Source organism: Anomalospiza imberbis, chromosome 22 (assembly GCF_031753505.1).
Source record: "Anomalospiza imberbis isolate Cuckoo-Finch-1a 21T00152 chromosome 22, ASM3175350v1, whole genome shotgun sequence".
NCBI classification, from domain to species: Eukaryota; Metazoa; Chordata; class Aves; order Passeriformes; family Viduidae; genus Anomalospiza; species Anomalospiza imberbis.
In genome coordinates, this window is record NC_089702.1 from 7,249,814 (window position 1) to 7,267,165 (window position 17,352).

At 57.1% G+C, this 17,352-nt stretch overlaps 2 protein-coding genes across 2 annotated transcripts; both read left to right on the forward strand.

Moving 5' to 3' along the window:
• Window positions 1-3,695: 3,695 nt before the first annotated feature.
• SMARCD1 (SWI/SNF related, matrix associated, actin dependent regulator of chromatin, subfamily d, member 1) lies at window positions 3,696-10,443 on the forward strand. The gene is made up of 13 exons (XM_068212511.1): window positions 3,696-3,875; window positions 3,950-4,137; window positions 4,935-4,977; window positions 5,072-5,194; window positions 5,439-5,561; window positions 6,046-6,162; window positions 6,484-6,585; window positions 6,860-7,021; window positions 7,133-7,230; window positions 7,668-7,803; window positions 8,135-8,257; window positions 8,497-8,598; window positions 8,782-10,443. Exons 1-13 carry the CDS (start codon window positions 3,711-3,713, stop codon window positions 8,833-8,835), a joined length of 1,536 nt encoding a protein of 511 aa, XP_068068612.1. The 5' UTR covers window positions 3,696-3,710; the 3' UTR covers window positions 8,836-10,443.
• Window positions 10,444-11,568: 1,125 nt separating this feature from the next.
• GPD1 (glycerol-3-phosphate dehydrogenase 1) lies at window positions 11,569-16,747 on the forward strand. The gene is made up of 8 exons (XM_068212518.1): window positions 11,569-11,727; window positions 11,908-12,085; window positions 12,465-12,605; window positions 13,029-13,167; window positions 14,062-14,174; window positions 14,334-14,567; window positions 14,992-15,098; window positions 15,305-16,747. The coding sequence occupies exons 1-8, from the start codon at window positions 11,687-11,689 to the stop codon at window positions 15,399-15,401; spliced, it is 1,050 nt and encodes a 349-aa protein (XP_068068619.1). The 5' UTR covers window positions 11,569-11,686; the 3' UTR covers window positions 15,402-16,747.
• Window positions 16,748-17,352: the final 605 nt, after the last annotated feature.

Below are 17,352 nucleotides of genomic sequence, written 5' to 3' on the forward strand. Positions count from 1 at the left end.
AAATGCCAACGCACACTCACACCCACCCTCCCCCCGGTCCCTTGGCTCCGACCGTGTCCCCTGGCTCCTGGAAATGGCAGAAATGCAGTTTTGCATCTCAACGAGAACAGTCTCACCCCGCTCTGGCGCTTCCCGGCCAGAGCTGGAGCTGCAAAGGCCAGGGGGTGGGACTGGAAGGAGAACGGCCGGGCCAGGAGGGCCTTAATGAACCCGATTAATCACAGCCGAGCCGTGCCCGCTCTCTCCCCGCGGCATCCCCGGCTCCAGGAGCTGTAATCCCCCCGCCGGACCTGCCGGCTGCGCTGGGAGCAGGTCACCCCGTCCATCTGTCACTGTGCGGCTCTCCGAGGGCTTCGGGAGGGCTCGGGGGAGGTGTCTGAGCCCCAGGGGCAGCACAGCCTGGCAATTCCCGTGGGATGCAGCAGGTACCACCGGGATGGGACGTGCAAAAGCTGCTCTTTGCAGGCACAAGACTCCATCGTGTCCATTGGAGCATCGTGGGACAGCAGGAGTGGGCTGGGGACATCAGTCTGGTGGGGATGCAAGGCTTCAGGCTGTTTGGGATCTGGGGACCATCAGTCTGTTCAGGATCGGAAGCTGTTTGGGATCCAGGCAACCTCAGCCTGGCCAGGATTCAGGGACCTCAGCTTATCTGAGATCTGGGGATCTTCAGCCCGTTCAGGATCCGTGGAGACTCAGCCCATGGGGACACCCAGCCCACTCAGGCACTGTGGAGATCCCGAGATTCCACCACCTCCCTTCGTGGGCCAGACCCCCTCGCTGGCTGCCAGTGACAACAGGCACCGAGGGACAATGGCACAGCCCCGGGTGCTGCTGCCCTGCAGCCAGAGCCGAAAGTTTCCATGGAGCCACCAGCAGGTGCAGGGGAGGCATTTCCAAAGCTGTTCCACCAAACCCTCGGGGCAGGAGAAAGGAGGAAGGGCACAATGAGGTCACCCCTGAGCCTCTCCAGGCTGAACAATCCCAATTCTCCCAGCCTTTCCTCACAGCAGAACTGCTCCATCCCTCAGTCATCCTGGTACCTCCTCCTGACTCGCTCCAGCAGCTCCACGTCCTCCCTGTGCTGGGACCTCCAGGCTGGAGGCAGCGCTCATCAGATGATCATCATTAATTATTTAATTAATACTCGTGGTGTGACTGCGTACTTGGCTTTTTCCATGGATTAATGCTGACTGGATTTGTGTCCCTTTTCTCTCTGAGCACAGGAAACCGCTTCAGGGAAAAGGAACTTAATGTTAATACTTGCAGAAAGTGGCCTTTAACTCCAACCTCCCACTCTCTGAGGAACCCCGGGGGAGACAGGAATCCTTTCCCTGAACCTGCACAAACTGGACCCATTCGTGGCCATTTGTTTTCCCTATAAACTTCATCCCTAAGAATCCCTGAGGTTGGAAAAGATCACCAAGTCCAAACTGTGACTGATCCCCACCAGAGCACCGAGTGCCAAGTCCAGCTGTTCCCTGGACATCTCCAGGGGTGGCGACTCCCCCATCTCCCAGGGCAGCCCCGCACCACCCTTTCCATGGAGAAATTCCTCCTGAATTTAACAGAGGGGAGCTCAGGTGAGGGCTGTCACTGCCACACCTGCACATCGGGGCCCTCCATCCGTGGGAAAGGCACATCCACCTCCCTCCGAGCACATCCTGGAGCAAGGGAGGCTCCAGCACCAGGGAACAGGGGCTGTAATCATGGCCAGGGAGCGGGGGATGACACCCCTCGACCCTTCCCAGCATTTGGGACCATCCTGCACGCCAATTCCACCCCTCAAGGTCCCCGTTCCCACCCCTGGTTCTCCAGAACCTGCACCCCAATCCCACCCCTCAAGGTCCCCGCTCTCACCCCTGATCCCCCAGAACCTGCACCCCCATCCCACCCCTCAAGGTCCCCGTTCCCACCCCAGATCCCCCAGAACCTGCACCCCAATCCCACCCCTCAAGGTCCTCCTTCCCTTCCCACACCCCCAGAACCTGCACCCCAATCCAACCCCTCAAGGTCCCCGTTCCCACCCCTGATCCCCAGAACCTGCACCCCAATCCCACCCCTCAAGGTCCCCGTTCCCACCCCTGGTTCCCCAGAACCTGCACCCCAATCCCACCCCTCAAGGTCCCCGTTCCCACCCCTGATCCCCCAGAACCTGCACCCCAATCCCACCCCTCAAGGTCCTCGTTCCCTTCCCGCACTCCCAGAACCTGCACCCCCATCCCACCCCTCAAGGTCCTCATTCCCACCCCTGATCCCCCAGAACCTGCACCCCAATCCCACCCCTCAAGGTCCTCATTCCCACCCCTGGTTCTCCAGAACCTGCACCCCAATCCCACCCCTCAAGGTCCCCGTTCCCACCCCTGGTTCTCCAGAACCTGCACCCCAATCCAACCCCTCAAGGTCCTCATTCCCACCCCTGATCCTCCAGAACCTGCACCCCAATCCCACCCCTCAAGGTCCTCGTTCCCACCCCTGGTTCTCCAGAACCTGCACCCCCATCCCACCCCTCAAGGTCCCCGTTCCCACCCCTGATCCCCCAGAACCTGCACCCCCATCCCACCCCTCAAGGTCCCCGCTCTCACCCCTGATCCCCCAGAACCTGCACCCCAATCCCACCCCTCAAGGTCCCCGTATCCCACCCCTCAAGGTCCCCGTTCCCACCCCTGGTTCTCCAGAACCTGCACCCCCAATCCCACCCCTCAAGGTCCCCGTTCCCACCCCAGATCCCCCAGAACCTGCACCCCAATCCCACCCCTCAAGGTCCCCGTTCCCTTCCCACACTCCCAGAACCTGCACCCCAATCCCACCCCTCAAGGTCCTTGTTCCCACCCCTGGTTCTCCAGAACCTGCACCCCAATCCCACCCCTCAAGGTCCCCGTTCCCAGCCCTGGTTCTCCAGAACCTGCACCCCAATCCCACCCCTCAAGGTCCCCGTTCTCACCCCAGATCCCCCAGAACCTGCACCCCAATCCCACCCCTCAAGGTCCCCGTTCCCACCCCAGATCCCCCAGAACCTGCACCCCCATCCCACCCCTCAAGGTCCTCATTCTCACCCCTGATCCCCCAGAACCTGCACCCCAATCCCACCCCTCAAGGTCCTCGTTCCCACCCCTGGTTCTCCAGAACCTGCACCCCCATCCCACCCCTCAAGGTCCCCGTTCCCACCCCTGGTTCCCCAGAACCTGCACCCCAATCCCACCCCTCAAGGTCCCCGTTCCCACCCCTGGTTCCCCAGAACCTGCACCCCAATCCCACCCCTCAAGGTCCCCGTTCCCACCCCTGGTTCCCCAGAACCTGCACCCCAATCCCACCCCTCAAGGTCCCCGTTCCCACCCCTGGTTCTCCAGAACCTGCACCCCAATCCCACCCCTCAAGGTCCCCGCTCTCACCCCTGATCCCCCAGAACCTGCACCCCAATCCCACCCCTCAAGGTCCCCGTTCCCACCCCTGGTTCTCCAGAACCTGCACCCCAATCCCACCCCTCAAGGTCCCCGTTCCCACCCCTGGTTCTCCAGAACCTGCACCCCAATCCCACCCCTCAAGGTCCCCGTTCCCTTCCCGCACCCCCAACCCCTCCCGGATCCCCGCCGCTCGTTCCTCCCCGCCGGCAGGGGGCGCTGCCGCCGGCGGGCGGGGGCGGCACCTCCCCGGCGCTCCGCGCGCCGTGCGCGGCCGCTTCCGGTTCCGCTCCCTTTGTGCGAGACAAGATGGCGGCGCGGGCCGGGTTCCAATCGGGGCCTGCGAGCGGCGGCGCCGCCGGGGCCGCGCCCGGGGCCGCGCTGGGCCCGGGAGCGCCGGGCGGGGCGGTGCGCATGGGCCCGGCGCCGGGGCAAGGCCTGTACCGCTCACCGTTGCCCGGAGCCGCCTACCCGGTGAGGCGGGGCGGCGCGGGGCGGGGCGCGGGGCCGGGCGCGGCGGGCGCTGACCGAGTCTGTTCTCTCCGCAGCGCCCCGGGATGCTGCCGGGCGGCCGCCTGGCGCCGCAGGGCCCGGCCATGGGTCCTCCCGGGTACGGCGGGAGCCCAGCCGTGCGGCCCGCGCTGGCGCAGGCCGGGCTGGACCAGGCTCGCAAGCGGCCGGCGCCGCAGCAGCTCCAGCAGGTGCAGCCGCAGACGGTGCCCAACCGCAACCACAAGTAAGGCACGGGGAGACGGCGCATCCCGGGGCTAACGGGGACATTTCCGGCTCTTGGGGACATCCCGGACGATGGGAGTGTCTGGGGGCAGCAGCAGTAACATTCGTGGGCGGAGGGGACATCCCCTGGGTTGTGGTGGGGATCGGGAGGAATATCTTCATGGAAATTGCCAGGCTTTGGAAGGGGCTGCCCAGGAAGGTGGTGGAGTTCCCGTCCGTGGAGGTTTCCGAAGAATGATGGGTGTGGCACTGAGTGCTCTGGGTTGGTGACAAGGTGGGGATCAGGTAGGGGTTGTAGTCAAGGGTCTTTTCCAATCTCAAGGATTCTGGAGTTGTCAGCCATCCTGCAGTGCTGAAGGGTCCTGTCAGATCCTTGTGCATTCCCCTGGGATTGGAGGACAACACTGGGCAGGGCAGGGCTGAGTTTATGTCACGTGCCTGCATCCTGATGTGATGCCCCAGTGAGAATGAAATTTTTCCTGGATTTAAAATGCCGTCCCTGGAAAAGCAAATCCAAAGTTGACTGAGGCTGGAGGGTCACTTGGTGTGGATGTTGTGTCAAGTCCTCCTTCCCAAGGGATGATTCCACTTCTAACAGATGCAGCCTGCTTTTTAATAGATGCAATTCCCTTTCCTGTGCTCAGAGGGGTGGGGAACATTGATATAACCAGTTGACCACACTGGAGCAGGGCCCAGCTAACTGGGGAGCCCCTGGCCAGTCGGTGCTGCAGGTTTGTGGGTTCCTGTGCCCAGAGCCATTCCCATTTTCACGCCTCTTTTGCCTCTTGCCCCTGTCAGCGCCAAGAAGAAGAAGATGGCAGATAAAATTCTCCCGCAGAGGGTGAGTGGGGCAAGGGGAGTGGCTCAGGGGGAGGTGAGGCAGCCTGGGGCACACTGGGGAGCTGATGGGCATTTCCATCCTTGCTTGGCCACAGATCCGTGAGCTCGTGCCCGAATCCCAGGCCTACATGGACTTGCTGGCCTTCGAGAGGAAGCTGGACCAGACCATCATGAGGAAGCGCCTGGATATCCAGGAGGCTCTGAAACGTCCCATCAAGGTAGGGGTGGGTTGTATTCAGGCTTTGGAGGCTCCTGAGTTCAGGCAGCAGGAGGGCACTGAAGGGTCGTGTGCTGTGAGTGTGGCATATCAGGGACCAGCAGCGCCTCTGTCCTCGCTGTGTGCACCGGGAGAGGGGCAATGCGAGGCAGCTGAAAACACTGAGCTCAGTTTTAGCAAAGCCTGTGCAGGACAGTTGGCCCTGTGCAGGAGGGTTAACGCCAAGCTGATGCTTTTTCTCCTAGCAAAAGCGAAAGCTGCGTATTTTTATCTCCAACACCTTCAACCCCGCCAAGTCGGACGCGGAGGACGGCGAAGGAACCGTCGCCTCCTGGGAGCTTCGGGTGGAAGGACGGCTGTTGGAGGATGTAAGTGGGAAGTACCCATCCTCAGAGGAGATTGTGGATCTGGAGTTGGCAATGAAACCAGTTTCCTAGTGTCTGAGAGTACAGCTGGGGCTTGATATCCTCCTTCATCTCTGTTTTCCAAGGAGTCTGATGGTGACGAGACCGAGAGCCCAGCTTGGAGACCGATGGGTGTCCCCATGGCAGGACATGAGTTGTCCAAAGTTCTTAGAGTTGTGAGAATCACTGGTGAGAGCAGCTCAGTGGCACTTGTGTCCCCGGCTCTGAGAACCAGGGCACTGGCATTGTACGTAACTGCTGAGGGGTTTAACTCCTGCGAGCTCATCTTTAACTCCAGTCTTTCCCTTTCTGACTTGGAAACTTGATTTTTGAGCACGCGTTGGTGAATTCAGGTGTTCAGAACTTACAGGAGCTGTTGTGCACGGTGGCTGTGCTTGAGTGCTGAGACTTGCTGCCCTAACCCTCTTCCTCCCTGTGTTGCTTGCAGTCTGCTCTGTCCAAATATGATGCCACCAAGCAGAAAAGGAAATTTTCGTCCTTCTTTAAATCTCTGGTCATTGAACTTGATAAAGACCTGTATGGCCCTGACAATCACCTAGTAGAGGTGAGCTGCTTTTTGCTGTGTTTCCTCCAAAAGTGGGTTGGTGTTTCAGCAGGTGGGGTTTGTGTGTCATTTATAACTTGGGAGGTGGGAATCCTTGAGGCTCCTGGGAGCCAGGAGCTCTTGAATTCTCACTTTGGCTTTTCCTCTCACTTGCTGAAGGTCAGAACAAATGTATTGATTGTTGTTTCAAACTCTTAAGTAGGAAGAATTGGAGCTTTCTCTAGTTGGGTGGGATTTACTGGCAAAGCTTTTTGGTTGCCCAGCAGCAGGAGCAGGGGAATCATGTTGGGGGGCGCTTCTGAATTGCCTCTCATGTTCCAGTGGCACAGGACTGCTACAACTCAGGAGACAGATGGCTTCCAGGTGAAGAGGCCGGGGGATGTGAACGTGCGCTGCACTGTCCTGCTGATGCTGGATTACCAGGTAGCATAGTAGGGAAAAATTCCTCCCTGTAGGGGTGGTGAGGCCCTGGCACAGCTGCCCAGGGAAGCTGTGGCTGCCCCTGGATCCCTGGAAGTGCCCAGCGCCAGGTTGGACAGGGCTTGGAGCAGCCTGGGATAGTGGAAGGTGCCCCTGCCCATGGCAGGGGGTGGAATGAGATTTCTGAACGGTCCTTCTCAACCCAAACCATTCCATGATTCCGTGCTGGGCATGCACCATTACCTGTGTCTCACCTGCCTCACCTCTTTTTGTTCAGCCTCCCCAGTTCAAACTGGATCCACGCCTGGCTCGGCTCCTGGGCATCCACACCCAGACCCGGCCCGTGATCATCCAGGCCCTGTGGCAGTACATCAAGACCCACAAGCTGCAGGACCCCCACGAGCGGGAGTTTGTCATCTGTGACAAGTACCTGCAGCAGGTGAGCAATGGCAGGGCTGGAACAGCAGCACCTGGATCAGTTTCCAGAGTGGGCAGCCGGGGGTGGCTGCACTGAGCCCCTGCTCCTCCCTCAGCCCTGTCTCTCTCACAGATATTCGAGTCGCAGCGGATGAAGTTCTCTGAGATCCCACAAAGGCTTCATGCCTTGCTGATGCCCCCCGAACCGATCATCATCAATCACGTGATCAGGTGAGGCTGCTCCACGTGAGTTCCTGTTTCCAGGAAGGAGTGGGAGGGAGGGATGGATGAGGCTGGCACGGGAAGACAATGTGACATGTCCTGATTTTCAGCAGCAGTTCCCATGTTGCCTGTCGCTGTTCCTTTGTACAAGAGCAGCTGCCTCTCTCATTACCACATCCCTCTTCCAAAGGCACTCCCACATCCCTGCTGTCCTTAGCTGTGGATAGAAACCTTCTTGGAGCACTCATTTCTTTTGCTGCAAAGCTGTGTTGGGTTTTTGCTGCTTTTAGGGCTGAGGCTGACAGTGGCATGGCTTTTCCCTGTCCCTGCCTGCAGTCCATTTGCTGCAGCATCCCAGAGGAGTTGCATTTGCTGCTTTCTTGAACTGGTCCCAGATTTTGCCTTCTTTCTGGAGCTACTCCCTGATTTTGCCTTCTTGTCCCCAGTGTTGACCCAAATGACCAGAAGAAAACAGCCTGCTATGACATTGACGTGGAGGTGGACGATACCCTGAAAACTCAGATGAATTCCTTTCTGCTCTCCACAGCCAGTCAACAGGAAATTGCTGCTCTGGATAACAAGGTAGGAAAAGCTCCTTCAGTTGTGCTCTCCTTGTTGCTGGGCAGGGATGTTTCTCTGGACACAGGATAGGAGTGCTCTGTTGTTTGGAAGCTGCAGTGGGATGAGGCGTGTTTACAAACGTGGCTGTACCTGGAAATGTAATTTTTAAAGCAACCATTCTATGGGAAAATTGGTAATATTTAGAGAGCAGGGAACTGGGAGCTGAACATCCAGTTTAAGGTAAGTATAAGTTAACTAGAGAGTGTAAGAATTTTCCTTCATGTATTGGATCCCTTGATGTTTCTGACTTCTCCCCTGTTCAGCAGTTCCAATCTGTGTTTGTCTCCTTCAGATCCATGAAACAATTGAGACCATCAACCAGCTGAAGACACAGCGTGAATTCATGCTGAGCTTTGCCCGAGATCCTCAGGGCTTCATCAATGACTGGCTCCAGTCCCAGTGCCGGGATTTGAAGGTAAAAGCTTTGTCTTGTGTGGAGGGTGGTCCGGTTCACACGCTTCCCTCATTAGAATGAGCTCCCACAGAGAGAAGGAGGCAATTTCCTCCTCAGAAAGCGATGCTGGGATTTGAGTCAAGCATAAGAATCTGACCTGAGCGCACTGAGATGTCTGTGAGGAAAGGGAAGGGGGTGGGTTTGCTCAGCACAGCCAGAGCTTTTGCACTCGCTGAGCTGTTGTGCCTTTGTGCTCCCAGACAATGACTGATGTCGTTGGGAATCCCGAGGAGGAGCGCAGAGCCGAGTTCTACTTCCAGCCGTGGGCGCAGGAAGCCGTGTGCCGATACTTCTACTCCAAGGTGAGTGTCCCCAAGCAGGGGTCCCTCTCCGTGCCTGTCACTCCTTGGGGCACACAGTGCTGGGGGAATGTGGCAGTTGCATCTTGGTCCCAGTTTGAGCTCGCCCTTTCCCAGCTGGCTCCTGGGTGCTCTGGTGCTGCACCACCCAAGGGTGTTAATGCTGCAACTCGGCTCCTCTTGCAGGTGCAGCAGAGACGGCAGGAATTGGAGCAGGCCCTGGGGATCCGGAACACATAGGCTGCTCTGCTCCTCCCCAGGCAGAAGCTTCACAGCTGTTTGTGGAGACAGAGCTGCAGAGCTCACTGTTCCAGCTCACCGAATCCCACTCTGGCAGCGAGGCCCACATTATTCGTCCTGGCATTGTCCCTGCAGGGGCAAGTCCAGGACACCTGGGGCAAGCAGACAGGCTCCAATGAGCACACATTTCTACCTGGTTTTCTTCCTGACTGTTGCCTTGTCAGTCCCAAGGCTTCCACGAGCATCCCTGTGACTGCACTGTCCGTAGTGTCCCCGGTAGCCAGAGTGACTCCGAGCCTTCTCTCAGCCCATTCCTCCCCAGCCAGCATTGGTTGGGCACTCAGAGCTGGCTCTGAAGCCTGGCTCTGCTTTAAGGTGTGGCTGGGCTCTTCCCTGCCACGTTTTACAGCCCGTGCCAGGCGCTGTCGTGGGCAGGATGCCATGAGCTGACATACCTCCCTGCCCTCACCCCCTCCTCAGAGGGTGCTGCTGCACTGGGCTGCCTCATAGGTCACTCTCCTCCTTGAGGAAGTTACTGAACTGTGTAGAGAATTGCTTCTTCCCTTCTTCCTTCTCCCCTGCCCCATTCCCTTCGTGTTCCGTGATGGACTATCCTAGGCTGGGATCACAGGGAGACAAGGCCTTGGTTTCCTGCAGGGATGTGGAAGCGTTGGAGTGATGCAGCGCTCTGCACTTCAAACACCTACAAGTGGGTTCCAGCAAACCACGTGGCTGCTTGTTTTCCCTGGAGCAGGGAGAGGAGATGGAGCAGCTGCCTGGAATTCTGTAGGGACAGTGTTGTAAGCTCATTCCTTCAGGACAGTTGTCCTGTGTCACTTGCTGTGGGGACCAGAGGCTCCTTCGTGTGGGTCCCAGGGTCCAAGGACAGGACAGTCCTTGGAAATGGACATTTTTCCAAGCATATGTGAGTTAGCAGGTGTTTCCATGCTGAAGCTCCTGTGGTTTTTAGTCAAGTTTTAGGCTGTGGGGCTGCCATAGGGCCCAGCATGGTTCAGGAATGTACAAATAGATTTTCTCCACTGTGAGGAGTAGCAGCCCCGATGCCTCCTCCTGGAATGAGGTACTGGTGGTCAGGCTTAGGAGAATGAAATAGCTCCTCTTCACTCCAATCCCAGTGTTTGTGCTTGGGACTATAATGCAGATGGACTCAAAAGTTGGTCTGACTCTTGGAATAGCTGCAGGATCATGTTACTGATGAGCACTCACCCAGTTCAGTGTGACTGGGGAGGCTGCTGTGAGTTGGAGCACCTGGGTGGCCCTACTACTCCTTGTGTCTGTGTTACTACATGTCTGTGAGTAATAGACTCTCAACTTCCCCTCTCCTTTGCCCTTCTGAAATGCTCCTCTGTGGTACTGGGGTGAAGGTCTTGGTGCTGGAGAAGCAGCCCCTGACTCCTCAGGGTACTCCCACAGGAGGGATGCCGAGTCCTACATAGGCAAACGTAGCTGTTGGAGCGTAACTGCTTTTCTTAACTGAATATTACGGTTTTTTCCATGGACCAAATTTTTTTTTTTTTTTTTTTTTTTTTTTTGTACTGTATCCTTGTAGACGTCACCCAGTTTTAATAAAAGACTCCTGTGAAGGAAGCTGTCCTCCTCCTTCCATGCTGACAGCTTGCACTCTCCCAGCTGCCATGGGGGATGAGCCTGGTGACTCCCGATTATTTCTGCTTTCCTTCTTCTTTTCAAAGCCAGCAGGCTTAAGTGACTGGAGAGAAAATGTTCTTCATATTTTGGCCTTTTATAGCGAGCCCTTCATGGAGGGATCTCCCAGCTTGCAGACTCTGCTAAGCCTTTGCAAAGTGCTTTTGTGATAAACAAAGTAACTTGAGCAAAACTGGAAATCCAGTGGCCAATGCTAATAAATCCTGAACTGCCTCGTGTCCACTTGGCTGGATTGTGGCAGCCTGTTGGACATCCCAAGGGAGTAAGGCAGAATTTGAAGGAAACTGTAGTAGAGTTTACACACGAGGGTTTAAAATTATGCAGAAGGGGATTTATTCTCTTCACCCTGCTTGTTTATAGAACGTAACTGCTTTGCTGCAGACCTGGGAGCCCTTGGGGCAAGGGAAAGATCCTCTGTGTGAAGGGGAAAGTGCTGCTGGCTGTGGTGGGGGCAGAAGCTGAGTCCTGGGGCTGCACCAGGCAGTTCCTGCTCCTTCGTTGGGGGGGAAATGGCACTTTTTAGCAAGAGGGAGACGATGAAATGCTTTTATGCAGAAAGGCTCAGCAGTCACAAGTCAGCTTGGCGAGTGCTCTGCCAAGAAGGGGTCTGCAGCTTCCTCACGAGGAGCAGCTCTGATCCCTGCTCTCCACAACAGTGTCAGGACTCCGGGGAACGGCTGGAGCTGTGTCGGGGGGTTGAGATGGATATTAGGAAACGGCTGGAGCTGTGTCGGGGGGTTGAGATGGATATTAGGAAACGGCTGGAGCTGTGTCGGGGGGTTGAGATGGATATTAGGAAAAGGGTATTTTCCCCCAGAGGGTGCTCAAGCACTGAACAGGCTCCCCAGGCAATGGTCACAACCCTGACCCTGCCAGAGCTCAAGGGCGTTTGGGATGGTTGGGGTGTCCTGTTCAGGGCCAGGGCTTGGACACACCAATCTTTATGGGCCCCTTCCAGATCAGGGTCTTCCATGATTCTGTGACTCCTGGTTCTGGGGGATCTGAGCTGCTCCAGGGCAGTGCTTTGCACCTGCCGCGCACTGAGCGGTGCCCGGTGCCCCCGGGGCGAGGCGGGGCCGGGGGCGGGCCGGGGCCGCCCCCGCTCCGGGCAGCCTTGAAATAGCGGAGGCAGGCTCCAAGCCCGCAGTGCCCCGCTCTCGGCACCATGGGTGGCAAGAAGGTTTGCATCGTGGGCTCTGGCAACTGGTGAGCACCGGGCGCCTGGGTCTCCTCGGCGAGCACAGTGCGGTCCCTTTCCTCCTCCGTACCCCCTCGGCAGACCCGGTAGCCGGTGCCAGCCGTCCCCGTTCCTGCAGGTCACAGCGTGACCTGTGGTGCCCTGGGCTCTCCAGTGCCCACAACCACGGCCTCCCTCTGCCCTCGCAGGGGCTCGGCCATCGCCAAGATCGCCGGCAGCAACACAGCTCGGCTGAGCAGCTTCGAGAGCCAGGTGAACATGTGGGTGCTGGAGGAGGAGGTGGGCGGCCGGCGCCTCACGGACATCATCAACACGGAGCACGAGAATGTCAAGTACCTGCCGGGGCACAAGCTGCCCCCCAACGTGGTGAGTGTGTGCCAGCAGTCTCACCAAGGGGCAGAGCTGATTGCCAGGCTTTGGGGAGAGGCCAGCAGCTCTGGGGGGCTGCTGGAACCCCGGGATGTGCAGGCGGGGGATGCACCAAGCTGTGCGGGGCTCAGTTATGCCCTCCCACTGACCTTCATCTGTGCTTGGATGAGCTGCAGCCCTGGCTGCTCTCACTGCCCACCTTTGACCCTGCTCTGGCATCCCATAGGCTGGGCTGGAGGCCATGTGGCTGTTTCTGGGCTGGCATCATCCCACCCTGCTCCAGCCCTTCTGCTGGCAGGGACCTCAGCATGGTGACTTTGGGCCCTTCCTTCCCCCGCATCTTCCCAGTCCCTAACAACAGTCCCACTCTATTCAGGTGGCAGAGCCAGACCTGCTCAAAGCCTGTGCAGGGGCTGATGTTCTCCTGTTCGTGGTGCCCCACCAGTTCATCGGCAAAGTCTGTGACCAGCTCAAGGGCCATGTGAAGAAAGAGGCCATTGGGATGTCACTCATCAAGGTGTGAGCAGGAGCAGCACTTGCCAGGGTGCCAGGCCAAGGCAGGGGAGCTGGAAGCAGCCTGGCTTGGAGTGGCTGCTAAGGGAATCCAGGGATTTTGGAGCAGAAATGGGCAGTGGGGGAAAGAAGGGAAGTGGGGGCAGAGTCTTTGTGGGGATTTGGAGGTGTCGGTGGAGAAGGGTGAGTGCATATGGGGGATCTCAGGTGCTGAGAGGAGCAGGGCACAGCTCTGCACGTCAGGATCAGCCGGAGCACTGCAGCACAGGGAATGGCAGGATTGGGGTGGAGGGCAGGTGTCCAGGAGGGGCAGGTGCTCATTGTCTGGTTGGCAAGGTGGTGTTCAGTCAAAAGTTGGACTCAATGTCCTTAGAGACCTTTTCCAGTATAACTGATTCTGTGATGCCTGTCCATGGCCGTCCCCCAGGGCGTGGATGAAGGACCAGGTGGGCTGAGGCTGATCTCAGACATCATCCATGAGAAACTGGGAATAGAAATGAACGTGCTCATGGGGGCCAATATTGCCAGTGAAGTGGCAGAAGAGAAGTTCTGTGAAACCACCATCGGTAAGGAGCCAACAGCCCTCCTCGTTAGCAGCTTTCATTTGTGATGAGCAGGAAGAGGCAAAGGGTGGAGTATCGTGCAGCTCAAGCTCCTGCTGCCTTGGGTGAACTGGCCTTGTTCCCTGGGAGGACAAGAGACTCCACAGGAGCTGGCTGAGCTCATTCCCAGGGCTTGTGATGGGATCACTCGCTTCATTAACAAGAATTGTGCAGCTAAAAGTTCCTGCCAGCATGGAGCCAGCATCAGGCAGCTGCCTGGCACAAATTAAAGGGGTGGGCAACAAGAGGCCCTTAAAGAATAATTTCCATCCTTGGGCTTACTTCCCAATAACTTCCATTTCTTTGGGCTTCACAGGATGCCCACCTGGATCTCATGTTATTGCCAGCCAGGGCTGCTTGGAAGTTTATCTGGTGACAGTTCCAACATCCTCCACACTGTTGGGGACTGTGCACAGAGCCAAAACAAACAGAACCGTTTGCTGGGTCAGAAGTTGTGGCATTCAAAGTGTCTGTTTTATTAAACAACAGCAAACACACTGGGCAGGAGGCTGGAGAGGTGGAGCAGAGCCCACAGTCCCTGCAAGCACACAGGACCCTGCAGGGACAACCAAGACAGAAAGCTGCAACCCCAAAATTGCAACCTTTGAAGAGGCCTTTAACCTACTGAGCATTCAAAAAGTCATTTCTGTCTCGCTTGACACAGCAGTATGGATTGTCCCTGTCTTCTGGGAATGTCAAAGTTGAACATTGCTTATCTGTCAGGCAGTGTGGACCTGCAAATGTTTTGCAACATTGGTTGGGCAATAGGTTCCTCTCACTGGATGACCTTCAGGAGAGCATGGACCTACCTCATGGGTTTTCCCCATCATCTTCTTCTTCATTCCTTTGTCTCCTCAGGCTGCAAGAACATGAAGCATGGACAGATGCTGAAGGACCTGATGCAGACCCCCAACTTCCGTGTGTCGGTGGTGCAGGAAGCTGACACTGTAGAGATCTGTGGGGCTCTCAAGGTGGGTGAGCAGAGCCTGGTGCTCTGCAGGGAGCTCGGGGAGGAGGGATGATGGCCACTGGCACAGACAGCACTTGGGATGACACAGGCTGCTCATGGATGCAGCCAAGCCCCAAGTTCCGTTGAGAAGAGATCCCTCCACGTTGCCATTGTTTTCCAGAATGTGGTGGCTGTAGGAGCTGGTTTCTGTGATGGGCTTGGCTACGGTGACAACACAAAGGCTGCCGTGATCCGCCTGGGCCTGATGGAGATGATTGGCTTTGCCAAACTCTTCTGTAAGGGCCCTGTCACCTCCTCCACCTTCCTGGAGAGCTGCGGCGTTGCCGACCTCATCACCACCTGCTACGGGGGCCGCAACCGTAAGGTCGCCGAGGCTTTTGCCATGACTGGGAAGGTGAACAGACCTGGAAGTGGCTGACACTGATCAGTGTGTGGATAAAGCAGGGTCATGGGAGGTTTAGGTGGGATATCAGCAAAAGGTTCTTCACCTAGAGGGTGGTCGGGCACTGAACAGGTTCCCCAAGGCTGCCAGAGCTCAAGGGGCATTTGGACAACACTCTCGGGCACAGGGTGGGATTGTTGGGGTGTCTGTGGGGGGCCAGGAGTTCTACTGGATGATCCTTGTGGGTCCCTTCCAACTCAGGAATTCCATGATTCTATGATTCCTGCATCAACCTGATGAGTAGGCAGGGAGGTGATCCCCCTTAACACTGTGGGATCTGTCTGTGCTTGGCTAGTGCTGCAGCCCAGCTCCAGGCCAGGAACTTGGTGCAGCAGCAGGGCTGCATGTCCAGTTCCTCACTGCTGGGTTGTTTCAGTCCATCGAGCAGCTGGAGAAGGAGATGCTGAATGGGCAGAAGCTGCAGGGTCCCCAGACATCTGCTGAGCTGCATCGAATCCTCAAGAGCAAGAATGCAGTGGAGAAGTGAGTGCTGGAATCTCTGTGCTTCGTTGGGGTTGGGGCTGGGACCTTTTCAGGAGCAGCAGGAGGGGAAAGCCCCCATCAGCTGGGCAGGAGTGGCCTGTTGGATGGGGCACAGTGCCATTGGCCCACCTGCTCCTGCATGCCATGACAGAAGTTGAGGTGCTCTGACTCTGCCATCCGTGGTGACTTTCTTTGTCTGCCCGCAGGTTCCCCCTCTTCACTGCTGTGTATCGGATCTGCTACGAGGGAAAACCTGTCACTGATTTCATCACGTGTCTCCAGAACCACCCTGAGCACATGTAAGGGGTTCTGCCTCCAGACCACAGGTCCTGCTGAGAGCTCCTGCCCACACCAACCTGATCTGCTGCCACAGCCTTGGAAGGAGTCCAGGTCTCCTGGGAGCCTTTGCAAACTGCTGGAAGAGCAGAGGTTCCCTTCCTCACCCCTAGACACTGCCCTGGACACTGAGCCTGGCACAGAGGTACCTGCTGACCTCTTCCTCTCTTTGAAGAACTCGTTTAATTGCTGCTGCTAAGGTTTGCCCTGAGCAGGGCTGAGCATCTTCCTCCTTCCACTTCCTCACAGTGGATTCAGCTCTTGGAAGGATTCTGCCAGGCCATCACGATAGATAAGGGCTGGGCACTGCCTGGTAGGGAAAACAGTGTCCCAGGTCCTCCCTCTTAGCCCCATGGGGGCCACTCTGGGTGACACCAGCTCTTCCCTACCTGCTGCTGCTTTTGCATTCCCTGTCTGGTGGAGAGGGCACAGTCCCCTGCCAGGCTCCACCTGGTGAGTGGAGCTTTCAGGACTTCCAAAGGCACTGAGGATCTTTCTAAGCAGCACCAGCACAGGCAATGGCATTCCTTGCCACCCAGCCATATGCTGCTTTCCCCCAGCTGCTCCTGCTGACCCAGGGCCACTCTGGAGCTTGTTTATTTAGAGCTTTTGCTCTCTCCATCAGACCTGGCCCCAGCCCTGGGGAGCTCCCCTGTTGTCACAGGTTTGCCTGTGCTAATTCCATGCCTGCTGACTTCTCTCCCTGTCTCAGTTTGACCTCTGGGGCTTGGCACTGCCAGGGACCAACTGCCCCTGAGTCTGTGTGAGCAGCTGGTGTGACCCCTGCCTTGTTACCTGCACATCAGGCAGGTGGGTCACCACAAGGCACCTGAGTCACGTTGCTGTTAAGTAATTCCTCCACGGCCACACTTTGCCTTCCTCTGGCTCGCTTCAGCCTGTGCTTTGGACTGCTCTGTGCTTCCATGTGTGGCTGTCCAGGAGCAGAGGAAGGAGGTCTCATGCTTTCCCTCATGTGGGGATGCTGCAAACTGCCCTCTGGCCCAGGGGCAGGAATAGGCATATGATCCACAACAGGTACATGGAGATGTCCAACATCCCAGGACAGGACAGAGGTCTTAGGCTTCATGCTGAGCCTTTGAAATTTGCCCCTTGTCTGGACAGGTGCCACATGTCCCTCTGCTCCTCTGAAGCCGGTGGTGTTTGCTCAGGCCAGTGGTCACTGATCCTACCTGGGCTGGAATGCTGGAATGCTGCAAGGCTCCCTGTTGTCCCCCATTCAAGTCCCAGAGCCAAGGGGTGTCTGACTAGCAGTGTTCATTTGAAATAACAATAAACATGGAGAGGAGACAGGAGATGCTCTCCTTGTTCTGTGGCTCCAGTGCATCACTGTCGCTGGGTTGGTGCCTGCTGGACTTGCTGAGTGCTCAGAACAGGGCACTGCCCGTTCCCTCCTGGCTCTGCACCCTCCCGTGCTGTCCCAGAAACAGCAAAAACATCCCTGTAGGTCCCCGTTTATCCACAATGTCACACAGTGTCCCACTTGCTTTGTCTCAGCAAGTGACGGTTCCAGGATTAAAATTTGGCCGTAGGACTATGGTGGGTTGGGATTGCAACACTGAGCCGGGTCCAGAGTCCTCACCTGGGGCCAGCAGGATCCAGGCCAGGACCGCACTGTGCCCCACACGCCCCAGGCCTCCCCTCCTCTGATGTTTGGGGCTTCCCAGGACACGCTGTGGGATTTTATTCATCTCTTCCCAGCTGCTTTTCCCAGACTCGCCTTGTTCCTGTGTGTCTTTAAAGGAGCCCCGTACTGAGTGACCTTTCCAGGGCTCTGAACCCTCTGCTCGGTGTCTTACAAGGGGAATTTAATCTGCTGGCACTGCACTTGTTTCTGTGCCTTTTATTAGCCACGTTTTCTCAGCAGGCACTCCACGACCTTTAAATTCAGCAGAACTGT